General features: G+C 39.5%; 1 protein-coding gene across 1 annotated transcript; it reads left to right on the top strand.

Moving 5' to 3' along the window:
* The first annotated feature begins 12066 nt into the window (after positions 1-12066).
* LOC108493164 (fructose-1,6-bisphosphatase 1-like) lies at positions 12067-21824 on the top strand. Its single transcript, XM_017806258.1, has 7 exons — positions 12067-12278; positions 14665-14827; positions 16489-16581; positions 17603-17746; positions 18985-19122; positions 20308-20427; positions 21401-21824. The coding sequence occupies exons 1-7, from the start codon at positions 12109-12111 to the stop codon at positions 21590-21592; spliced, it is 1020 nt and encodes a 339-aa protein (XP_017661747.1). The 5' UTR covers positions 12067-12108; the 3' UTR covers positions 21593-21824.
* Positions 21825-22035: the final 211 nt, after the last annotated feature.

The raw sequence follows: 22035 nt of genomic DNA, 5'->3' as shown, positions 1-22035 counted from the left end.
TATTTGCAGAGAGATTTACCGTAGCTCTTTAAAATCTTAGGGGCCCCTGGTGGTCTAGTGGTTAGGGTGCAGGACTCTCACCGCTGCGACCCGGGTTCGTTTGCCAGCCCCCCGGGCAGATGGAGCTCATCAGCCCTGTGAGGCAATCCATCTAAGAGAAGGTCTCTCTAAACAAACCTACATCCTGAGACCCTCACTGCCACTGTCCAATCTTGCTCGGCCCCGGTAGATGAACCTCAGGATTAAAGGGTGGGCTCAGTTCAGCGCCACACTGCGTCTCTACTAAAAAATCCACTGCGCAGGCTCGAAGGGTTAATGACCTTTCCCAAATCTTCGCTCGCGAAGACTGGCCATATTATTAAAATCTTATGACTGCCCATGCAGTCCATGTTAAGCATACCCAAGATTAACATATCAGCCATGGGGATGTTCTTGGCATTTTGTAGTCTGATCTTTTGACTGCAATAATTGTGTAAGAAAAAAGAAAAATTGTAATAACATAGCATACTGGCATGTTTTGCCTAACTGTTGCTTCCATTTTTCTTCATTTTTAATTCTAGTGGAAGCTTAAATGTGAAACGGACTTCTCCGGGGATATTCCTAGCAGTCAGTCATACAGTGGCCTTTGGCTTTTCGATTACCATAGAGTGTGGAGCTTTCCACCAATAATTTGCTGGTTTGACTTACACTGAATACAGAGAAACAAAACAACATTTGTGGAGGCCTGACCACTAACTCATTCAAATATCTTACACTAATACTATTCATGGTAACCATGAGTCCCTGATTTATGAGGCGTTACAATTTCTCATTTCAAAGCCCATGGCTTCACATTAAAGTTGCTCATACATAACAAGTCCCAAAGTTCCTGTAGTGTGGTAGAACTCAAAATGTGCCACTATTTACCTTAGTCCATGTGTTGATTATAGCCACCAGATAGCTCTTACTCTGCATGTTTATTAAAGCACATTTATCTTGGCTATAACTCTACTCTGTTTCTTGAAAGCAATTGATGTTTCCAACAATCTTCTGTCTTTATTTTGTTGTGCAGACTGAAATTAACAGACTGAAAATAGAATTACAAGTTCCAAAAAAAGAAAAATGCCAAAGCAGTAACCACTCATTCATCAAGGTTATACTTTCCTTTTTTCCTATAAGTCCACCTACTTAGCTTTGTAGATAAAATTACTTTTCCCAGCAAAGAGGAAGACCAAGCATCCTATCTTTTTCCGCAGTTTGCAGAGATGTTAACAGAGTGCAAACTGTGGAGTCTTCCTTATAAATAGTGACGCAGACCCTGTAAGAACACAGCTTAGGTAGCAGAATGAGCTTACAGGGCTGGCAGTGTAAGAAAAACACTCCACAAACCACAAGCAAACAAACAAACACCCATCTGAAACAGAAACCAAAGTAAAAACTGAATGGCAGTGAGATTTTCTGAGACACTTGTCACCTCAGACAAATATAACTGCAAGATCTTCAGTGGCTGTACAAAATTACAGTGTGTCAAAGGCAAAGACAATAACTTGCCAGATTTTCTTGGCAGAGAAGAAAGAGGAGAGACTATAGATAACACAAGGGCTATTTAGCCAGCAATACACTGAAGCTCATTCAAAAAATTAGTAAGAGTATTCCCAACAGTTGCAGTGGATGTCTGCTATCAAAGCTCATATCTAGACAATGGAGAGTTATATTTCCAAAAGAAGTGTTCACAGCCAGATCTTTAAATTCATTCTAGTACAGAGGTGGCCTGGCATTCAATAAGAGTGAAATTCCCAACATTTCACCGACCTGTGTTCTACATAGGTCTACAAACACTGTCCTTATTTTAGAGAAACATGCTATTTTTCTTTGTAGATCCTCCTTTCTTACTTCAAATCTCTTCAGAGCTCTTTTTAATTCAGACCATCAGTAAACCAAACCCTTTGCCTTTTCCCTGTTGCAATGCTCTGCCAACATATCAGTACTTGGTTATTCAAACTCTGTCTGCCTCTATGAATAATTCCCAGCTTGGTTTCAAGAATGAAAGGGCAGTTGTGACCAGGATCGGAAGATAAGGAGCTGAGGGAACACAGGCTAAAGAAGTGTGAACAGTGTTGTGCAGCAACACTGCATTCATTCTCCTGCCAGTTTTGTCCACTGAGTACTAGTCAACTATGTAAGACTCTTCATGAGACCATCAACAAAGGTGGCACACCAGAGTTTCAATTCCTCCTTTAGAATGCCCAGTCTCTTTTCTTTAAAAAGTAATGTCGTACATTCCCCAAGCCACTTTTACATAGCTTTTATAAAGGCTTTTTTATAAAAGCTTTTTATAAAATGCTTTTATAAAAAGCATTCAAACAAAAGGAGTTCAGTGGGAAGCAAGAATACACTTGCTAAATATTTGTGCAATTAATGTAAAATCAGGGCATGCACATTTGATAAGATAATTTAACAGGTTAAATGGATATGGAGAGACACCTCATATCCTGTGTAAATCAGAACAGAAGTATCCATTTGGCTGGATATGAGACATTGGATATTAGACCTCACAGCTTTGGTCTGTAGAGCAGTTGCCTCCAAATTGGGGTTCCTGCACCCCAGGGGGTACTCAAGACAATCCACTGGGGTGCAGGAAGTATATTTCTACTAATAAATAATAAAATAAAATAAAAAATTTTGTTTATGTCATACTTTTAAAAAATTCTATTTTGTATATATTTTATTAGTGTACCTAACATTAGTATAGTATTCCATGTATGTAATTTATAAATAAGCATACTTATACTGGAGTGCATATTGAAGAATTTTTCACTGATGGGGATGCACAATGAAAAACATGTTCAGAGACCTCTGCTCTAGACCATATAGTTCACCTTGAGCACTATGAAGGTGTTACATCTATAATGAATAAAATACATGTATAATCCTCTACTTAGGCCAGTCTTTGTGGCATGAATGAGCAATCAATCCTATTAGCCATGATAAAAGCAAATATCTTCTTTACCCTACAAAACCAAACTAAATCAACTTCCAGCTGTGCCTGGTTTTGCAGTTCTTGTTCATCCTTTGCAATTAAGACACAGTGGAAGGTGAGGGCATGATATTTTGACTCCTGTCACAAAACACACATAGGGCCTATTTAATTGGTTTTGGTATTCAGCCTGTAAATGGCTGAACCTGTAATCTGGGCTTACAAAAGGAAGGAAGCCCTGAATGCACAAGGACAGTCTGCCATCCTTTCCCTATGTAAGCTGGAAGAGTTAGGGATGTGTTACTTGGCAACCTCAATCAATTTGAGCACTGAAAATTTTTATTTCCAACTCAATATACGATATTCTTGCAGGTTATTTTTTTTTCCCCAATATTTTTATTTTTTTAATTATTTTTCTTCTGAAGGTGGCATATTCAGCATACACAAGCAAAATGCCATTCACAGAGCAACATTAGACTGCAATATGCAAAGAGGAAAAGATGAATAACTGACAGTGAAGTTTTGAATGGCAATGGAAGTTTTGTCCATACAAGTATTGCAGCAGCTCATCTGTAAAACCAGGGACATCCTTATATGCCTGTTTTGGTCTGTTTTCCTCTTATTCTCAGACTGTGGACTGGGTAGGGCAAGGACTGTTATTTCTCTGTCTGTACACTGTCAATAATTACTTCTAGGCTACAAAATCATGCTCTTCAACCTAAACAAGAACCATACTAAAACTAATAATCAAAGCTATGGCAACAGCAGTACTTAGGGTTGTCAAATGCAGAAGGTCTAATTCTCTACTGATAAACCACTGGAAACTGTCTGGGAGCAACCAAACGAGGAGGACTGACGCAGATGTGGGAGTAAAGTATTCGATGAGTGTGAGCAGAGACCTTGGGGTAATGAATACACTGTTTCCAGTAGAATTTAAATTATGATTTTCATTAGCAGTAGAAATAGAAATAGAGCAGGTACAGAAGAGAGCAAACCTTTCAGTTCTCCTCTGTTTACTTAGTCATCATCAATGCTAAGAGCTTCACCACTTCTTTTGAAGGGAAACACACATGAGGCTGCCCAGACAAGCTTCTGCGTCCAAAGACCTGCCAGGCTCCAGTTCTGCGTAAACAAGTTTGGCATAAACAAGCATTGCCATCTGATGACAGAGCCTTGGTACTGCAGAGTGACTCTCTGCCTGGAGAAAGCTGACACTAGAGCAGGTGACTTTTTCACAAATGAAATATCTATGGCTAAACATCCGATTTTAGTTTTTTTTCTGAAACCATTTTACAGTGATTTTCTCATTATGAGAATCCTGTTTTCCTGAACTAAGCAGGATATAAGAAGCATGAAAGAGATCACTTTAATGCTTCTATACTAAAAACCCTAATTCCACAATGATAACGTGTCTGTGTTCTGAGGCAATGAGCTAGCAACCCCTTTTGGTCTCTCCTGTCCATGCTGAGAATGCCACAGGCAGCAATGAGCAGTCTTGAATACCACTTCCGCTACAAAATTTCTGTTCAGTGCTATGGACTCTAAAAGCCTCACTCCATCATTACTTCAGATGCTAGCTTTGACATTTTACTACGTGTTGTAAGCTGTTTCTAGGGGCAGAAGAAATGGTGGAGGCCTCATCTGGAGTACTGTGTCCAGTTCTGTACTCCTCTGTACTCCTCCTGGACAGAATCCAGCAGAGGGCAACAAAGATGATTAAGGGACTGGAGCATCTGTCCTATGAGGAAAGGCTGAGGAAGCTGGGCCTGTTCAGCCTCAAGAATAGATGACTGAGAGGGGACCTCATCAATGCCTATAAGTATCTGAAAGAAAGGTGCCAAGATGATGGAGCCAGTCTCTTCTAGGTGGTGCCAAGCAATAGGGCAAGAGATAACTGGCAGAAACTGATGCACAGTTCCACCTGAACATGAGCAAGAACTTCTTTGCTGTGTGGTGACCGAGCACTGAACAGATTGCTTAGAGAGGTTGTGGAGTCTCTCTCACTGGAGATATTCAGGAACCATTTGGTCACTATCCTACGCAATGTGCTTCTGCTTGAGCAGGAAGGTTGGACCACATGACCAACTGTGGTCCCTTCCAAACTCACTCATTTTGTGATTCTGTGATCTCCTCAGAGTCACAGTAAAGAAGTGCTTCTCCAGCCATATCCTTGGTATCCTTGCCAACTTCTCTGTGTGTTCACGCTGCTTTTCTCAGATTCCCAGAAACCTGCCTGTCGAGGACCAGGAATCGGAATGGGAACAATTCCGGAAATGGAAAAATATGTACAGTGATTGAATGGACTTTACTGTTATTATGTGGTTTCACTGTATTCATGCTACACAGTGCACAACTGCACATGCCCAGGCTTCCTCCTCCCCCTTTTGCCTGTGCCCTGTTCTGATTTGCTCCCCCATTTGTCTGTCTGATAGCCCACTCGATGTTCTGCCCCCTTCCCCTGGCGGGACATTTAAGAATCGGGCACACACCTGAATAAACCGGTCTGCTTGCACCCGTCCTCGTGTCCTGTCCCCTTCCTCCCTTCGGACCGCGACACCTGCCTAACAATAACATCAGGCTCCTAGGGTGGCAGAACCATGCTTTGCAATGCACCAGTGTTTGGGTTATGGTTTTCTGTTAGGTTATTGATCAGAAAAATACCTGGACAGTGAACAGTAAAGCAACAGACAGGGATGCACCTTCTAGCACCCCTAGTCCAGTTACGTATGAAGGGAGTAGGAGGGTAAAGGATACAGGCCAGGCTCAGATGCTCTGCTAAGCTGCTACTGCAGGAGGTGGACCCTGGGCTAGATATGCCCCTCAGTTCTGAAATCAACTGGGAACCAGTACTCCTGGATACAGGAGGGTAAGCAAACAGAAATATTTTTCCCAGTGATCAAAAACCTGATTCTGGCATTGACATCTAGACTGGTTCCTCCCTGTCTTAACACATACTGTGTTTTGGGTATCAGCTCTATGTTGTATGATGAACTGGCACTGGGACCTGTTCTAGCACATTCAAAAGGCAAGGGCTGGGGTTTAGCCTACAGAACCCTTTCACACTTGCCTGAGTCATGAAATTAAATTCTCAAGCAGTCTTAAAAATTATCCTTTTCTCGTGGACTCATGTGTGGGTGAATTTACTTTTACAATAGATTTTTTAATCAGAACAAAAGCATATAATGTTAGGATAAAGTTGCTCAGCGTGCATCTGAAGCACGACTGATGACTGCCTTTTCTGTATTGCACTATGGCCTACAAGGTTCGGTTGTGGACTAGATCCCTCACATACTAGAGACTGAACAAAGAAAGCACTAAATGGCCATGCATGTGCGATACTGTCATTACCAAAGGAAATGTTTTTGCTACTACTGCAATCAGTAAGGAAAGTCTACTTGCAGCAATGATGGGAAGTTTTAAGATGAAATGTGACTTTAGAACAGGATTTTATAGTTATCTCAATAACCAGTTAATGGAAGAGGATTTTGAGCTATTATCTATTAATCCTACCACAATCAAATGGACTCTATAGCTATCTAAAGTATAGATTTCTTTCTACTCACCTCTCATTCCTGTTTTTAAAGTCATACCATCTTGCAGTGGTGTTCTAGCTGTATGTATTAAACTTTCTTTTCAGTTCTCCAGAGCTTACCCAGTATGTACTTGGTATGCCCCTTTTCCACTTCTGTACTGTCCACACCAAAGAAATACCAAACTAGTATAGCAAAAGAAAACACATGTAAATGCAATTCTTATTGCATTTACATGTTTATTTGTGTTAAATGCTTAATTTCCTATTTTCTTTCTTAAACTGTGTTAATTCCCAAAGTAATCAGTCAGCTTTTCATGCTGGCACAAATTTCCTCTGTGACCCAGGATGAACTTTTTTTGTTTGATTTTGTTTACTTGCCTGCCTACATCACAAACAATTATAATGATTAGCTAATGCTTATTCAGAAAGCAGAAGCTGTGACAAACTATGCAAACTATGGATAAAATGAATTTTAAAAATGTGATATTATCAGCAATTTTAAATAGGTTTATTGCCTGTACTTCTGACATGGAACAGAATACTCAAGGTGAAGATCAACAGGGAACAACCATATAAATAGTCACTCAGACTGATTTATTTTTCAGAGGCTTATACAAAAAGAGTCTTTTGTGAATATTATGTTGCATTTCTACATCATGCTATAGTATGTATCTCACTATCGGGAAAGTTCAGATCTTCACACTGTCAATACAGCTGGAAAATCAAACCACTCTTTCTTCTGTAACTTGTTGCCTAAAGATCAGGAGCAGAAAAAACTCCAAGCAAATTGAATATAGAGATAAGAGAGCAGGTCTTTAATGAAGGCCTTCTGGCCACAGGAGTACAGAAAAAGGTGTGCACCCCCATGTCCAGGGGTTCCACAATATATAGTATTATCCATCCAATCCCAGAACTAACCACTCCTCAGATCCTCTCCCTCACATGTCTCTTTGGAATTGAGTCGGGAGGTCCTAAGACCCCTTTCTTCCTCATCTTCCTCTTCTTCATGGCATGTACTGTCTTTGGAGCTTCTCCAAGGTTCTGGGCTTGAACGTTGCTTTGACTATGATGGTATTTTGTTGTTCAGGCCTGGGGTACAAATGTTCTTAAACAGAATGAAGGCCTGCCTTGAAAGGAGTCTTAACAAACTTAAAGAATTTAGAAAATTCAATATGAAATGGGGGTATAGGGTTTGGTAAGTGTATAACTACTGTTCTAAAGTGTGACAGACTATGCAGCTATACTAAAAGTCTATATTTACTACACAGCTACTTTAAAATCTACAAAAAGCTAAAAATCATAACAATTCAAAGGCATCAAACCTTATGGAAGAAGATACTTTTAATTGTGCTGATAAACATTTGAGATTATCTAGAAATTCTGAATTGGATCATATACAGTTGAAATTGCCATAGCTGAAAAATTCTGAGTTGGATCTTCACAGCTGAACCTCTGTGGCACTGTCCATGTAACTCATCCTGAAGAAAAGTCTGAACAGACTGTACTTGGAATTATAGCAATATAAACAGGTATTTGAGCCAGCAAATAAATCTGCAAGGACGTTAATGGAAGACCTGTCCTGGCAATCCAACCTATGATCAAGGTTTGAGAATGGAGTTTGACTGTTTATACCAACCGTTCTTCGTCTGTCAATCTTGAATTTTGCAGGTTCCCAGTTTAAATGCAAAAAACAATCTTTTTTTTCTTTTTTTCTTTACTTGGTTGTTACACTGACAAATTGTATCATGTAATCATGACATGTCACTCAGTGTTGACAGAGGTTATTTATTTCTGCAAAATGAACTGTTAAAAATTTTAACTACATCTTGCTTACCTTCTTAGCCTAGTATTGAGTGCACTGAAATCTCTATGTGTTTTTAACAGTAATTTTGCATTTTGTTTCTGTTTGTTGTTTATTTGGTTTTTTTTAATTTTTTTGACACAAACTTGGAGTGCTTACTTAAAAAACTTTTAACTTATGCATTTTACAAGATGAGAAGTGGTAGCAAATGCAATATTGAGGTAGCATACTCTTTGCTCTGCTTGCCAGAATCTTGTGCATAAGTAGAAAATACAAAGATTTTAAAATTATGGTTCAATATTTATATTTGTATTTCAGAGGCATGTAGACTTCTTTTCCGAGTTCTACTGTTTGCACATTAAGTGCTTTGTCACCCTACAGAAAACTGCGAAGGTACACTCCCAGAGCTGGTCTCACAAAGGAATGCTGTCAGTGTTCCCACTCCCACAAGAGGGCACCAGGCGAACACGGCAGGGGAAAATCCCCCCACGTTAGTTAAATTCAACCTTGTAGTTTAATTCTACTTATTATTCAGTCAGAGTCATATAGTGCATAGTATCAAATAAAGCCCATTTTACATCTGCTACATGTAGAAATTATTTTTTAGCCAATTTGTACTCATAATTACCGGAATTTAGACATCAGTTTATGGCATCTGGTATCTTTCACTCGTGTTCAGAGATGTGAAGTGATTTGCTATCATAGTCATAAATAAATGTTCTATTCTATCTCCTATGTGTGCATACTGTCCCAGAAATTCACACAGATGAAAGGAAACACTTTCTAAAGCAATGAAGACAAAATATTGATTGTTCATCTAGAAATCAGCCTGATAATTTCCTCCTCATACAGGTATTGCAGCAGGCAGGATGCACCGTTCCAGCCCTAATCATCATAGCATTGGAAGATAGAGAGTATCTGGTGAAGTGACATGGCCTTGCAAATGATTTCAGTGTGATTTGCTGGATCTTACCCTCTTCTCCGCCCAGGCAGCACACAACTTCTGCTGTTTTGGGACCTTTGCAAAAAGAAGATTCTTCTTCAGAAAAAGTGGTATCCTAAGCTGCCTTTCCCACATGGGCACTTTTACTTCAGAGGGAAAAAAGACCTTTGAGAAGGAGTTTCACAGCCATTCTCTTTTTGGCTGTTATTTAAATCTACAAGGTGCAACGTTCATAACAGAATACCTGGGGATTTCTCATCAACATTTGTCTTAGTTTCAAAATAATTACACATTTGGGATTTTATGTGCTGGGTGAAAAGTTTGTTCCAAAGGAGTTACATGGCTTTGGAAGCTTAGAGTTCTAAAACTGCTGTGAACCGTGTCGTTTGGTTGACGTCATCTGTGCGCAAATAAGATCGCGTTTTCTTCTATATAGAAGTGAGCTGTTTCAGCAATGTTTAGTCAACCAGCACTGACCTTCTCAAATCCACAAATTCATTTTCAATAAATGTTTAACTACTGTTTTCTAAAGGGACATGTAGAACCTACTTTTAATCTTACACTGATTTTATTGTTACCACACAGCATGATTGCTGTAAGGCTGCACAGCTTGCCTACACTCTACCATAAAATATTAATTATTTAATGCAAAGTCAACTTTCTACACTACGGTGGAATTCCAGAAATTACCAGTGTGTGCATATATTCTAAGGCAAGGGGTGTGGAAATGGGTTAATCTATAGTACAACAAGTTGCCTTGAGTACAGAAGATTAAGAACATGCTCTATATGCTAAAAATAATTATTCTGCTCCCACAGTAGAAAATGCTGATCTGGATGGATTTGTAAGAAACCAGAATCCTTTCAAAGGATTTCTATTTCAGTTCACAGTTTACTCGTTTCTACCTGGTTCCACGGTAGGAACTCTTCTTGTCCCGCTCATCTCACAAACTCCAAAATTCTCAGCTGAGGTTTCATCTTAGAACTCAAGGAGAGTATGCATAGCTCTGTGAGTAAAATGAAAGAGGTTATCCTCAGGCATGGGTATTAAAACTTTAGGTTGTGTCCATTTTGAGCTGACCTTGACTATTTGATACTGAAGTACAGCTCTTCCTGCAGATTACTGATGCATTCGCTAGAGTCTTCACATTTAAGATGAATTGTCCCTAATCAGAAATTCTGGAGTCTGTTACCATGACTCACATATTTCCAGGCTGTTCTCTCTGCTTGCTTCTACCCAGTTTAAATGCACTCATCCAAAATTTTATGGGATTTTTGCTATTAGTTGTTCTCAACTATTAAGACTGAAGTAGCTGCTGTAGATCATTGTAAAGCATTGTTTACCCTTAAAAAAAGAGCTAACTTCAATGTTTCATAAATTTTCCAAAATCCACCTGCCGCTCGAAGAGCATTTTTATCCTGCTGGGCTGGTAACCACTTGCCAAAGACTGAAATATCCCATTCAGAAGAGCATTACAACTACTCATACCTAATGTCTTTAGGACATTCTGTAACTCTGGGCATGGCTTTAAGGAGAAGACATTTATGCATACCTTTGAAGTATGTAGTGTATAGATATGCAATGTGCTTTGGATGAAGATAGAATGTTTGTATATGCAAAGAGGCGCGCCTTTTAGAAGATTTTTGCCCTGTGTTTGACACAGCCTGGAAAGACTTCAGTCTGAGATTTCCATTTAGAATTTGAGACTGGGCTCATTCAATTCATGGATGTATTCTACTGAAAATAATTAAGATTTTTAGTTATTGATCTCCTTAGATAGTGGAAATATAAAACAACGGCTAGTACAACAAATCTGCACTGTATAGAGTAAATCACCCATATTCAGATTTGTGTTTGTCAAGTTATTGTGTGAAAAGGTGGATCTAGGGTCAGGTGTTGGGTGAGCTTGGTTTCCCACACTAGTGCTTGGATTTTTCTGATCAAATATTAGCAGCAAAACATATTACTTGATTTTGCTGCAAAAACAGCTAGTCTGGAATCAAAAGAGACTAAGGAGGGTCTAGATTCCCTTGCAGCAGTATTTGTATGAGGGGCATTAATTTCTGACTTTTGAAGTGGAACTCAACCTACATCTTTCTATTGAACAGACTTAGAGAATTAAAAATCTCTAAGTTATAAAAATCTCATTGAATCCAGCTGCCAGCGGCTGTTTCCTTGCAGCTTTTTTATAGTGTGGGATATTTTGGGGCACATGGGATTAGCATGATCTCTGTACACAGAATAAGTTAATACTTGATGGAATTGGTTACTAAATGTGTGTTTTTCCTGTACTGGTGGGTCAGGACAAGAACATTCCTGTGAGGCAGAAAATACTAACCTTACTTTGTAGATTGTGTGCAGTTCACCATAACCCACATGCCACATGCAGTTTTGCAATCAAGTGGTGAAAGAAGCGGACTTCTGAATTTTTGGGCACGCTTCCAAGAGCGTTAGCATTGAAGCGTGACCACTGCAAACACTAAGAGCTACCAGTACCCCTGTCTCGATTGACTTTCTGTGCCGTTCACATAACGGATGCCCAAAGCATGCTTCCCCCGCCTCTACCCCCACAATGTAAAAGAGTGAGATAAGACTAGTTTAAAAAAAAAAAAAAAAAAAAAAAAAAAAAGTATACTTGCGGGGATTGGGGTTTCCCTGCCGCTATTCCCCGATGTTTTAGAGAACCGGGGGGATGATGAGATGGGCTCCCGCTTGTCATTCCCACCCCCATCCCCGCCTTCCTGCAGCCCAGCGGTGTGGGGGGTGGTGGGGCCGGGGCCGCTCCCCGCCCATGGCCTCGCCCGTGTCCCCGCCCCGCCCCGCTGGGGCAAGTGGCGGCGGCGGCGGCCTCGTCCGCAGTGTCGCCCGCCGCCACCATGACGGACCGCTCTACCTTCGATACCAATGTCATCACCATGACCCGCTTCGTGATGGAGGAGGGGAGGCGGGCGAAAAGCACCGGGGAGTTCACGCAGCTCCTCAACTCCCTCTGCACGGCCATTAAAGCCATCTCCACCGCCGTCCGTAAAGCGGGCATTGCCAACCTGTGAGTCCCGGGATGCACCCCGCACCTTCCCGCATCCCCGCGGGTCCAGGAGTGCCTCCGGGGTGGCGGGGATGGGGATGGGAATGGGGATGAGGGTTACCAGGAAGGTCTGTGAGTGGGGTTGCATCAGCCCACCCAGTTGTAACTCCATTAGCATCTTGGTTTCTTGATTTTCTCAAGTAATAAATTTCCTATGACTTTTTAATAGTATTAGGCATGCAGTCTTTGAGCGATGTCTCCCAGTAATAGAACTTCATCCAAACCTTCAGCAAGTTTGGGTGCTTTGAACCATAAGACCAAATAAAGAGACTGAAATATAAAGCCGGTCAAAATATAGCTGAATTATTGCTCATTGCATATTGCTTAGTATCAAAGCACCATTTTATGCTTTGAGGTGTTTATCAAATTCAGTGTGGCTTTTTTCCTATTACATCATAGCAAGTAGAGTTTCTCTGTGAAACTTTGGATGTCTAAGGCTTTTAGAAAGTGCACTGGTTAGGAATAGTAGTGTCTGTAGTCAGCCAGCCAGAGGGAAGTTGCTCTGGAGATGCATCATTAGGAAATTAGAACTCTTGAAATGTGAAATAACTGAAACTGGTTGTAGGTAACTAATCCTCCTAAGTATTTTACTTATTGTTCGTATGCCCAGTTGTCTGTTGATCAGGGCATTAGACATGGGCAGCTTCAGCACTTACTGGAAACTGTAAAGACAAAATGATTTGCCTCTACAAGCCATGCAGTGGAAAATATAAGAAAAAGGCAAAAATCCTCCACTTTATGCATGTTTGAACTATTTTTCTATTTTGAGTTCAGATATCATGTAACTGTGATAATTTTTAATTGTTATGTGCTAGCCCTTTCATGACTATTGGTAAAGACCAGGGTTTCCTATCTGTAACCTGATTTGTAAGTCTAAGGTCCCATTCCTTTTGCGTCCTACATGTGTGTCTCTTGACAGCTGCCCACAGGTTCAATGCCTGTGCAAATAGACTTGCCTTATCATATGCAGTTTGACTTATCATATGGGTTTGACTCTCCAGCAGTGCTGAGGTGCCAGGCTTCAGACTCATAAGCCTCCTTGAGCAGTGCATCTCCCACTGTGGGACTGCGTTTTATAACCAGGACATTGCTTTGCTGTTGGGGAATGTGAACAAATAGGGATCACTGGAATCCATTTCTTTGGATCCAGGCTCAACTATATGCTTAGAGCTGCCCAGCAGGGAAGGTGCAGAACAGCTGGGGAAGATGTACAGACCCTTCCCAGCTTCAGGCCCCACAATGGACACTCTGCCTTCCCCACCCAGGAGTCCCCAACGGGCAAGATGTGAGAGCTGTAGCTGCTGCTGTGCCTCCATTCCTAAAGCACGGTGTTCAGAGTACATTTTTTTTCTGAAAGCACTTTCACAATTGCAGGAAAATGTTCAAGCCACTCTAACAAAGAGAGAGAGAAAAAGACAGAATTTTTCTTTGTCTCACACATTAAACTGAAGAAATGCAATGCATTCCTAAAGTAATGTGTTCAGTGTTATTAAAAAAATCCTGAAATACCAGTGTTCAGTGTAATCAATGAACCACAGCTGAAGGGCATAAGAGTCATCTGAATGTATGCTGGCTATTGTTTTTCTCTTCTAAGAATTAAACTTCCCCTTTCTTGGTTTTGCATGCTTTCAAAATCACCTGTCATATGGTCTTTGGTACTTCCAGATGCCAGATGGTTTGATTCTGGCTAGCTCATAGTGTTTTATTTGTGTTTCTTATTTGTATTTTTCCGTTCTTTTCCCAAGGAAATGTTTACTACTTAAAACTGAAAACAATGAACCATAAAGAAGCTGATTTATCTGTGAGCAAAGTTTTTCTGCTGCAATTTGCACATCATATTGCTAATCAGGAGTCTGTATGTATATTACATACAGAAGTTATAGCATAACTTGTGTCATAAGATTCACACATACATTCATATATATATATTATATATATATAATAATTTTAAGTATAAGTTTTCTAATGAAGTCTTAGGAGCCTAGGATTCAGGGACAGTATTTAAGTCTTGAAGTTAAGAGGTCATTAAGAAGCACAATTGTAATTCAGCCTTCACAGCCTGCTCCAGTTGTGTTTGCCTGTAGTTTACAAACTACTGAAAAGTGATTCTTTGTTTTGTATTCCTCGCATTCAGCAGCTTCTAGATTTGCCACCACAGCTAAAGTTAACAGGTCTCAGCAAGAGTTCACTGGACAGTAGATATAAAGCAGGCTTAGAGGGCTGAGGTATCATCCAAAAGTGCTCTATATTTTACAGAGGTTTTACAAGTATATGTTTGCCAGAAACAGCACACTTTGAAAGACAGTGCTCCATTCTCATGAGATGCTCTCTCTTGTTGTTGCTCTAGCTATGGAATTGCTGGGTCTACTAATGTGACAGGAGATCAAGTAAAAAAGTTGGATATTCTTTCCAATGACCTGGTGATTAACATGCTCAAGTCATCCTTCAGTACATGTGTTATTGTGTCAGAAGAAAACAAAGATGCTGTGATAGTGGAAACTGAAAAACAGGTTAGTAGCTTTAAAAGTTCTCCCTGCTTGATTTCAGATCAGCCTTTAAAGCTATGTTGCTTCAGATCTGAGAAACTAAAACCTGCTAAAAGTTTCAGAAAACAGGTACTTTCCTATATTGGCAAATGAAGGTGGAGCGGGTAGGCAGAAAGAGTGAGTCAACATCTGTCCTTTCTATCATTTCGGCTCTCCAGACTGATGTTTGTTGTTTTCATTTTTTTTCTCTGTTGTTCCTCCCCACCTTCCTTTTTTTCCCACCTTTTACTTGTTGTGGAAGAAATGTTTCTTTGTACCCCATCTGATCTCTGGAACTATGCTCTGAGTCAGTCAAGCCCTGTTGTAAAGTCACTTTGTCAGTAGGACACTGAGAAGCTGTTCTATGCAGGACAAATCTCGAGGTCTTTAATTCATACAAATTCTCCTCGAAACCCCTGAAAGTCTTACAAACAATGAAAAAAAAGTAATTTTTGCATATTTATTATTTATGTTGACAAATCTGCTTGCATTTCTTGAAGGGTAGTTCCTTTTTCCTGTCTAATATTTTGATGTGATCATGTAAAAATTTGAGTAAAAAATTAGTAAAAATAAATTATTAAAGCATAATTTGAAAAGCAGTTCTTTCTTTCTCTTCCTGTTGAGAAATCTTCAAAGTTGATTTTATAGGCATTGCATGAACACAGATTGCCTTAGGTCTGAACAAATATTATCAACGATTCTCAAAGATCACTGAGGGAGGCTCAGTGTTAATGGTTTTCTAAATTAAATATGAGCTAATATGGTGTTTTTATCAGTTCCTACCCAGAATTCCTACTTGCAGAGTAAAGCATTGCTGGACTTAAATAAATTTCTGGCATGAAGGATAAATTCAAGTGAAAAGTGAATAAACACTCTTGTTATACATTATTATTAACACGACTGAGAATAAAATAAGGGGGGGAACAAGATACTTAAAAGGTACAGTTAATTCAACTTTTTCCTCTGTACTGGCAATTTCCTATACCTACAGGAATCCTTAATCCAACAATAGGCAGGGACCATTTTTTTTGAGTCCCCGAAAGCCAGAGCAAGACCAGCCTGACTAAGGTAATTTCTGACCACATGTGCTTCAGAGCACAGATAAAGTGAAATGTATAGTTTAGGCATGTCACCTGTTAAAGGCCTTTTTAACATCTCTGATTTTTAGCTCTATTTGAAAAAGGCTGATCTTCATTTGTCTTTTTCCTTATGGTTCAGAAAGCCATGTTGTTACAGAAGAGCAAGTGCAGCTTAGCTTAGATGATAGATATTACAGGATGTCTATTAAAATGGATTGGCTTTAATTGCATAGATGAAGCTAAACTAATAATTTAAAAGTATTCCCATTTTTTTACTTCATATTAAAAATTGTGTAGGAAAACGTCACCTTTCCTGTGTCATCATCTGCTAGGTACTTTAAAAATTTCTCAGCCTCTGCTTTGTTACAAATCACAGTTATAATCAAGAATGAAATTGGAGCCAAAGAATTCCTAACAGTTGAATTCAGTTCCTTTATAATCTATAAAAGCATTTTAGCTTGTAGTGCTGTGTAAGTCTTTGAGAAAATTTATCTCCTGGAATGTTTTTATTTGGGGAAAGTGGGTAAATAATGTCACTAATATAGTTCACTCTCTTGTATTTTCTAGGGTAAATACATAGTCTGCATAGATCCTCTAGATGGTTCTTCAAACATTGACTGTCTTGTTTCCATTGGGACCATCTTTGCAATCTATAAAAAGGTAAAATGCTTTCATGTAAGATAGGAAAAACTGTTACTGTGCATCTTTTGATGAAATATAATTGTGTGGGAAGACTTAATAAAACCTAACTAGACTTGTTTGCAAAAGAGACTTTCAGAGCCAGCTTTAAGTTAAATCTACTATTTCACAGACACTTGTATAAAACATTTGTGAAGGATTTGCATTAGTCTCTTAGAAGATGAAATACCTATATGTACATAGAAGCCTAGCTGATATTTAATTAGCCAGCTAAAGCAATTGCCCCTTGCAAGCAGATCACAGCTTAGGTTTCATGAGTATTTGTCTTGAGACAAAATACCATGTAGTTGTCATCCACTTGGGGAATGTGCTTTCAGGTTTTCTTGTTCTCTCTATTAATAGTCCTGTTAGCCTGAGGAGAGGCTTCAAACACAGACCAGAGCTGAAACACGCCGTGTGCATTTGAAGTGTCTAATTCAATCTGAAAGGCAGAACCTTGTCTGGAGGAGCTTGAAATACCAGACTTAACAGGTCACAACACGGGGTAAAAATTAAGTCAGATAAAACACACCCAATTGTCCATTTCAATTATCTTTTGTATGTTGTCATATATCCCAAAGTAGCTATTTTTCAGCTTCATTTTTGTATGAAGCAAAAGAAAACAAAGTACTTTCTGTCTGCTTTGAACTCAGTGAGTCATGTTTCATTTCTTGCTTTTCAACTGTGCGTCAGAGTTTTCCTCTGAGCTGTGTTCATCATCACCTACAAGGAGGTACACAGCTCTTTATTATCTCCTTAATCCTTTCCTGCTTCCTGCATTCCAGCTAGACTTATACAAGAGCATTTCTCTATCAGTGTGTTTGTATCCTCGATATAATTTCTATTAGTGCATCCAATAGGAATCTCAGTTGTGGCTCATGGAAGCATTTGTGCTACCTCGTGTATAGATGTGGAGTACAAGACTGGTCCCTATCACAGGTAGTCTAGTTATGTACCAGCAATCGAAATGAAGTAAAATGGACTATGCTCCTTCTTATTCTAGGCCTCCCCTTCTGAACCTTCTGGGAAAGATGCTTTACAACCTGGGCGTAATCTTGTGGCAGCTGGTTATGCTCTCTATGGGAGTGCCACAATGCTGGTACTGGCCACTTCTACTGGAGGTGTCAACTGCTTCATGCTGGATCCGGTGAGAATGTCATCTGTTTCTTTGTTTCTGTATTAGAGGTAACAAGGTACTGTCTATAAGAAGTTTTTGTCCCCAACAAAATCAAACAAAGGAGCAATTTTCAGGCTAACATGAAGCAATGAAGTATAAGTGTGCTTGTGCTTGTGCTTGTACTTATAACCCATCAACAATAATGTCAAGAGACTTACATTGTGCCGGCCCACTGCAGTACTGCTATGTGTGACTCAACAACAGGAAGACAGCTAAGCCAGCGGGGCAAATACACGGCGTGTATAATCATGTGATACTGAAAATGAGCTGGTTTCTGCAGTGCAGAATGCCATTTAAGCCTTATTTGTCTTTTCCTTAATGCTAAGACCTTAATAAACCAGAGGAGCAGAAATATTTAACCTTTTCTTGTGTTTTCAGATCCCACTATGATGTGTAAAAGAGTAAGTGATGTATGTAGGTGCATTTGACATTCTAGCATGCGTTTACTATATGAGTTTTAAAATAAAAGTTATGCTGATCACAGCAGAAAGTGACCTTGCTTTAGTGACCTTTTTTGTTTGTAATCAGTCAGGCTGTGCCACCTGCTGGTCTTGAATTTTTATAACCCACAGAGGTCAAGCTGCAGGAAATATAACTTGGTGCTTTTTTGTTTAGTAGCAGCTTAAGCAGATGCATGTATTTGTGTCTATATGCAGGTAACAGATTTAACTTTGGGCGTGCATGCATGTTATTTTGTTTACTCTTAGCACTGACTTAGAAATTTACTATAGAGAAAACTAAACAGACCAGCCCTTGGTCATAGAGATTGGCTTTCTTGACCACAGGCTTCCAAGCTAAAATGAACTGGAATTTTTTGATATCTACAGCTATTTGAAGATGCTTATGCATTGGTTCAACAAGCACTCTCAGTTTCCAAACTCCTCAGAACTGTACATTTATTATAAGTCTAACAAATGAGTGGACAGCTAAACAAATTTACTGACTGCAGCAATTTTTTGGCATAGAAAAAGAATAGCTAGCTTGGAATGGTAGAATGAAGAAGCTTGCATGAGCCCAGGATTCGTGCTCTGTCTGTGTTTTATGCATGTGGATTGCAAAGACCATGTTTTTGTAGGTACCAAATTATTTTTAAAAATTGGCAGTTGTAGTAGATTTTTATTAAATTATGTGCATTATTGGGTTTTGCCTTGGTTTGTAAATAAATGAGCAATTAATGTTAACAAATAGTTTTTCTTTCTTATCATTAGGCGATTGGAGAATTCATTTTGGTGGAAAGGGATGTGAAAATAAAAAAGAAGGGAAATATCTACAGTCTCAATGAAGGCTATGCTAAATATTTTGATCCTGCAGTCACAGAGTATCTCAAAAAGAAAAAATTCCCTGAGGTAAAAGATACTGTTTCAGAGAAATTTTCTGATGACAAGCAACTTTCATGAGTTCCAACTTTGTGATCAATCACTCTCTCATGCACTGTTCAGAGCTTGTTTTCCTTTGCTGTCTGTTTATAATGTAACCTGATGTAGGACTGATAATGACAGGAGTAGTTGATGTGGCCAGATATTTCACTATTCTTCAGTACTGCACTGCACCTTTTTTACATCTTTTTTTCCCTTTCTTTCTTTTTTATTTTTTTTAAACTTCCTTCCTGGAGGGGGCCCAAGTAATGGTACTGGGGGCAAAACTGGGCATTTGGTAATCAAACAGAGAGGAAGGCTCATCTGATGATGAAGAAGGTTTATTGACATGTTAGATTGCTACTTCCTCACAGCAGCATCCGAGTAGATGGAGAACCGAGTGGAGATGGCAGTGGGTCATTGCTCAGTGGTAACTCAAGCTGGGTCCTAAGGGTGCCTCTCACTTGGAAATCTAGTGTAGTTTTGAGGCCTGCTTTGTGATTGTGCAGCTTCCTGGTGTCAGGAGTCCCAAAGGTCCAAGGAGTGCCCATAAAAGCATGTCTGCTCACATGCCTTACTTATGTCATCACTGGAGTTATTACTTTGACACTTCCTACTGTTAAGTGATAGTATCCCTTCCTAACTTCCTGATCTTGCTTTGGAAAAAGACTGGTGTTTTCATCTAATATTTTTCCAGGCTTAAGATGTTGTTTATTTAGAAATTAAATTACTCTCTGAAGAATAATACTGGTAGTCAACTATTAACTTTTTCTCAACAAGAACTTGTAGAAGCCTGCAAAAATGGTTGGAAAAAGTAGGAAAGATCACATCTTTTGCTCTTTGATATTTTTTCTGCCATAAAAGACAAAACCCCAACATCAATTCCTAGCACTTGATTTTTTTTGCTGCTGTAAATCCAGCGTTTTCCAAGGGTGAGAGCTGAGATGCATTTTCTGTTGTTGACATTACTGCTCATCTATGCTGAATTCTTCTGTCAGTCCTTTTCCTTGGATTTTCTTAGTTAGAAAGTGAAGAGGATACTGACATATTCTCCGAAACTACTTCGAATATTATCAATCAAGCACAGTATGGAGACATTAGATGTTAGGACTGCTAAAGGGGAGAGGTTAACTTGGTATGCTCAAAAGTTACTTTTCTTTAAATGTCTTTCTGTAGGATGGCAGTTCACCATATGGTGGGAGGTACATAGGATCTATGGTGGCTGATGTGCATCGCACACTGGTGTATGGAGGAATCTTTCTGTATCCTGCTAACTCCAAAAGTCCCAAAGGAAAGGTAAACCTGAATAAACCCAGTTACATTATGTAGACATTTCACTATCAAGATCAATACTTTTATTGCAGAACCTGTGTTTAGTAACTGGTAGCTTGCATTTCTTGTGTGTGGATATGGCCCCCCTTTGCACGCTGTCACTTGTCAGACACATATTTTAAGGCCACTGCTAACCTGTTTCAGCTGCACTGACTTTTCTTTATCTGCAAACATATCTGGATTATGGAACATACCAGGAGATGCGCTGTTCGAACAGGCTTCTCTGTACCATCTCAGCTGAAAATGTGCTGTCCCCAATCAAGCAGAACTTTACAAAGCAAACAATCCATATAACCCTGAGATTCCTGTTACAAGATATTTTGTAAGAAACCTAAATGTAGTTGGCCATTAGGAGAAGCTCTGCCAAAGAGAAAACCATCTGCATATTGTACTTGGTAAGAGGGCCTCATCTGGAGGAACTGTGCCTGGCTTCCTCTGCAGCAGGTCAGTCTGATGGTCAGTCAGGGAAAACGCATGCTTACAGGCTGACAGGGGCACTGTTTATTCAGCAAAGACCTTTCATCTGTTTTGTAATTGTCCGTAAATTATTGCTTCAGGTTGCAGATAATGTGCAGTTATTCATTAGAGAAACCTAGTGGCACACTCAGGGCCAGTGTTTTCCTTTCTTTTCACACAGTCCTGTGTGGTCTGCTGCCTTGTTAATGGCTGTGTTGAACTTGCAAACTTTATCTCTCTGTAAATAGCATAGTGCAAACATGAGCTATGAAGAAAGAACTCAAATTGGGCAAATCCAGCATTTGCTGTGTTTTGTTTAAAAGAACAATTGACACAGTTTCGCTCTTGAGTCAGAATTTATATGAAATAAAGAATGCTTGTAACATTGATTGATTTAAAATCAAATGCTAAATATATTTACATTTCATGATTTTCAGTGTTGTCTGGGCTGACTACTGCCAATTTGACTTTTGTCTTCTAGCTAAGACTGCTCTACGAATGCAATCCTATGGCTTTTGTTATTGAGAAGGCTGGAGGAATAGCAACAACTGGACACCAAGCAGTATTAGATATAGTGCCTGAGGATATCCACCAGAGAGTGCCTGTTGTCTTGGGATCTCCTGATGATGTAAAGGAGTACCTTGAAATAGTCAAGAAGCATTCAGCTAAGTAAAGAAAGCTTGCTGGAGTCACTGTGCAGAGGGGAAGAAATGTCTTATAGCTGAACCAAAGAACACACTGCAGCACTGTGAAGTTGAACTGTCTGACCTCTATAGCAAAAGAGCAAATAAGCCATATTTTCATAAGATTTTTTTAAAGTGAAATCTTGTGTAATTACATTATGCAATGGAAGGCATTGAAAGATTGCATTAAATAAAGCATTAAAGGTTAAAGCAATGAAAAAATATGTTTTCTTTTTCATTTGTCACTTGTGATTGCATGAGAGCCACTGTGTTGCAAAGAAATACTGTGTTGCATTCAATAACTAGGGGGAAAAGACTCCACTTTCTCAGACAAGTTACAGACTATCGCCAGTGTATCTGACTCTGTCCTCTTGAGACTGTCCTCTTCTAAAAATCTTGTGAGGAATACTCAGCAGCCTCTTACAGTGAGTGA

This window comes from Lepidothrix coronata, unplaced genomic scaffold (assembly GCF_001604755.1).
Source record: "Lepidothrix coronata isolate B3197 unplaced genomic scaffold, Lepidothrix_coronata-1.0 Scaffold14, whole genome shotgun sequence".
In the NCBI taxonomy this organism is placed as follows: Eukaryota; Metazoa; Chordata; class Aves; order Passeriformes; family Pipridae; genus Lepidothrix; species Lepidothrix coronata.
Note: the sequence above shows the minus strand (reverse complement) of the source record. Positions and strands in the feature narration are given on the sequence as shown.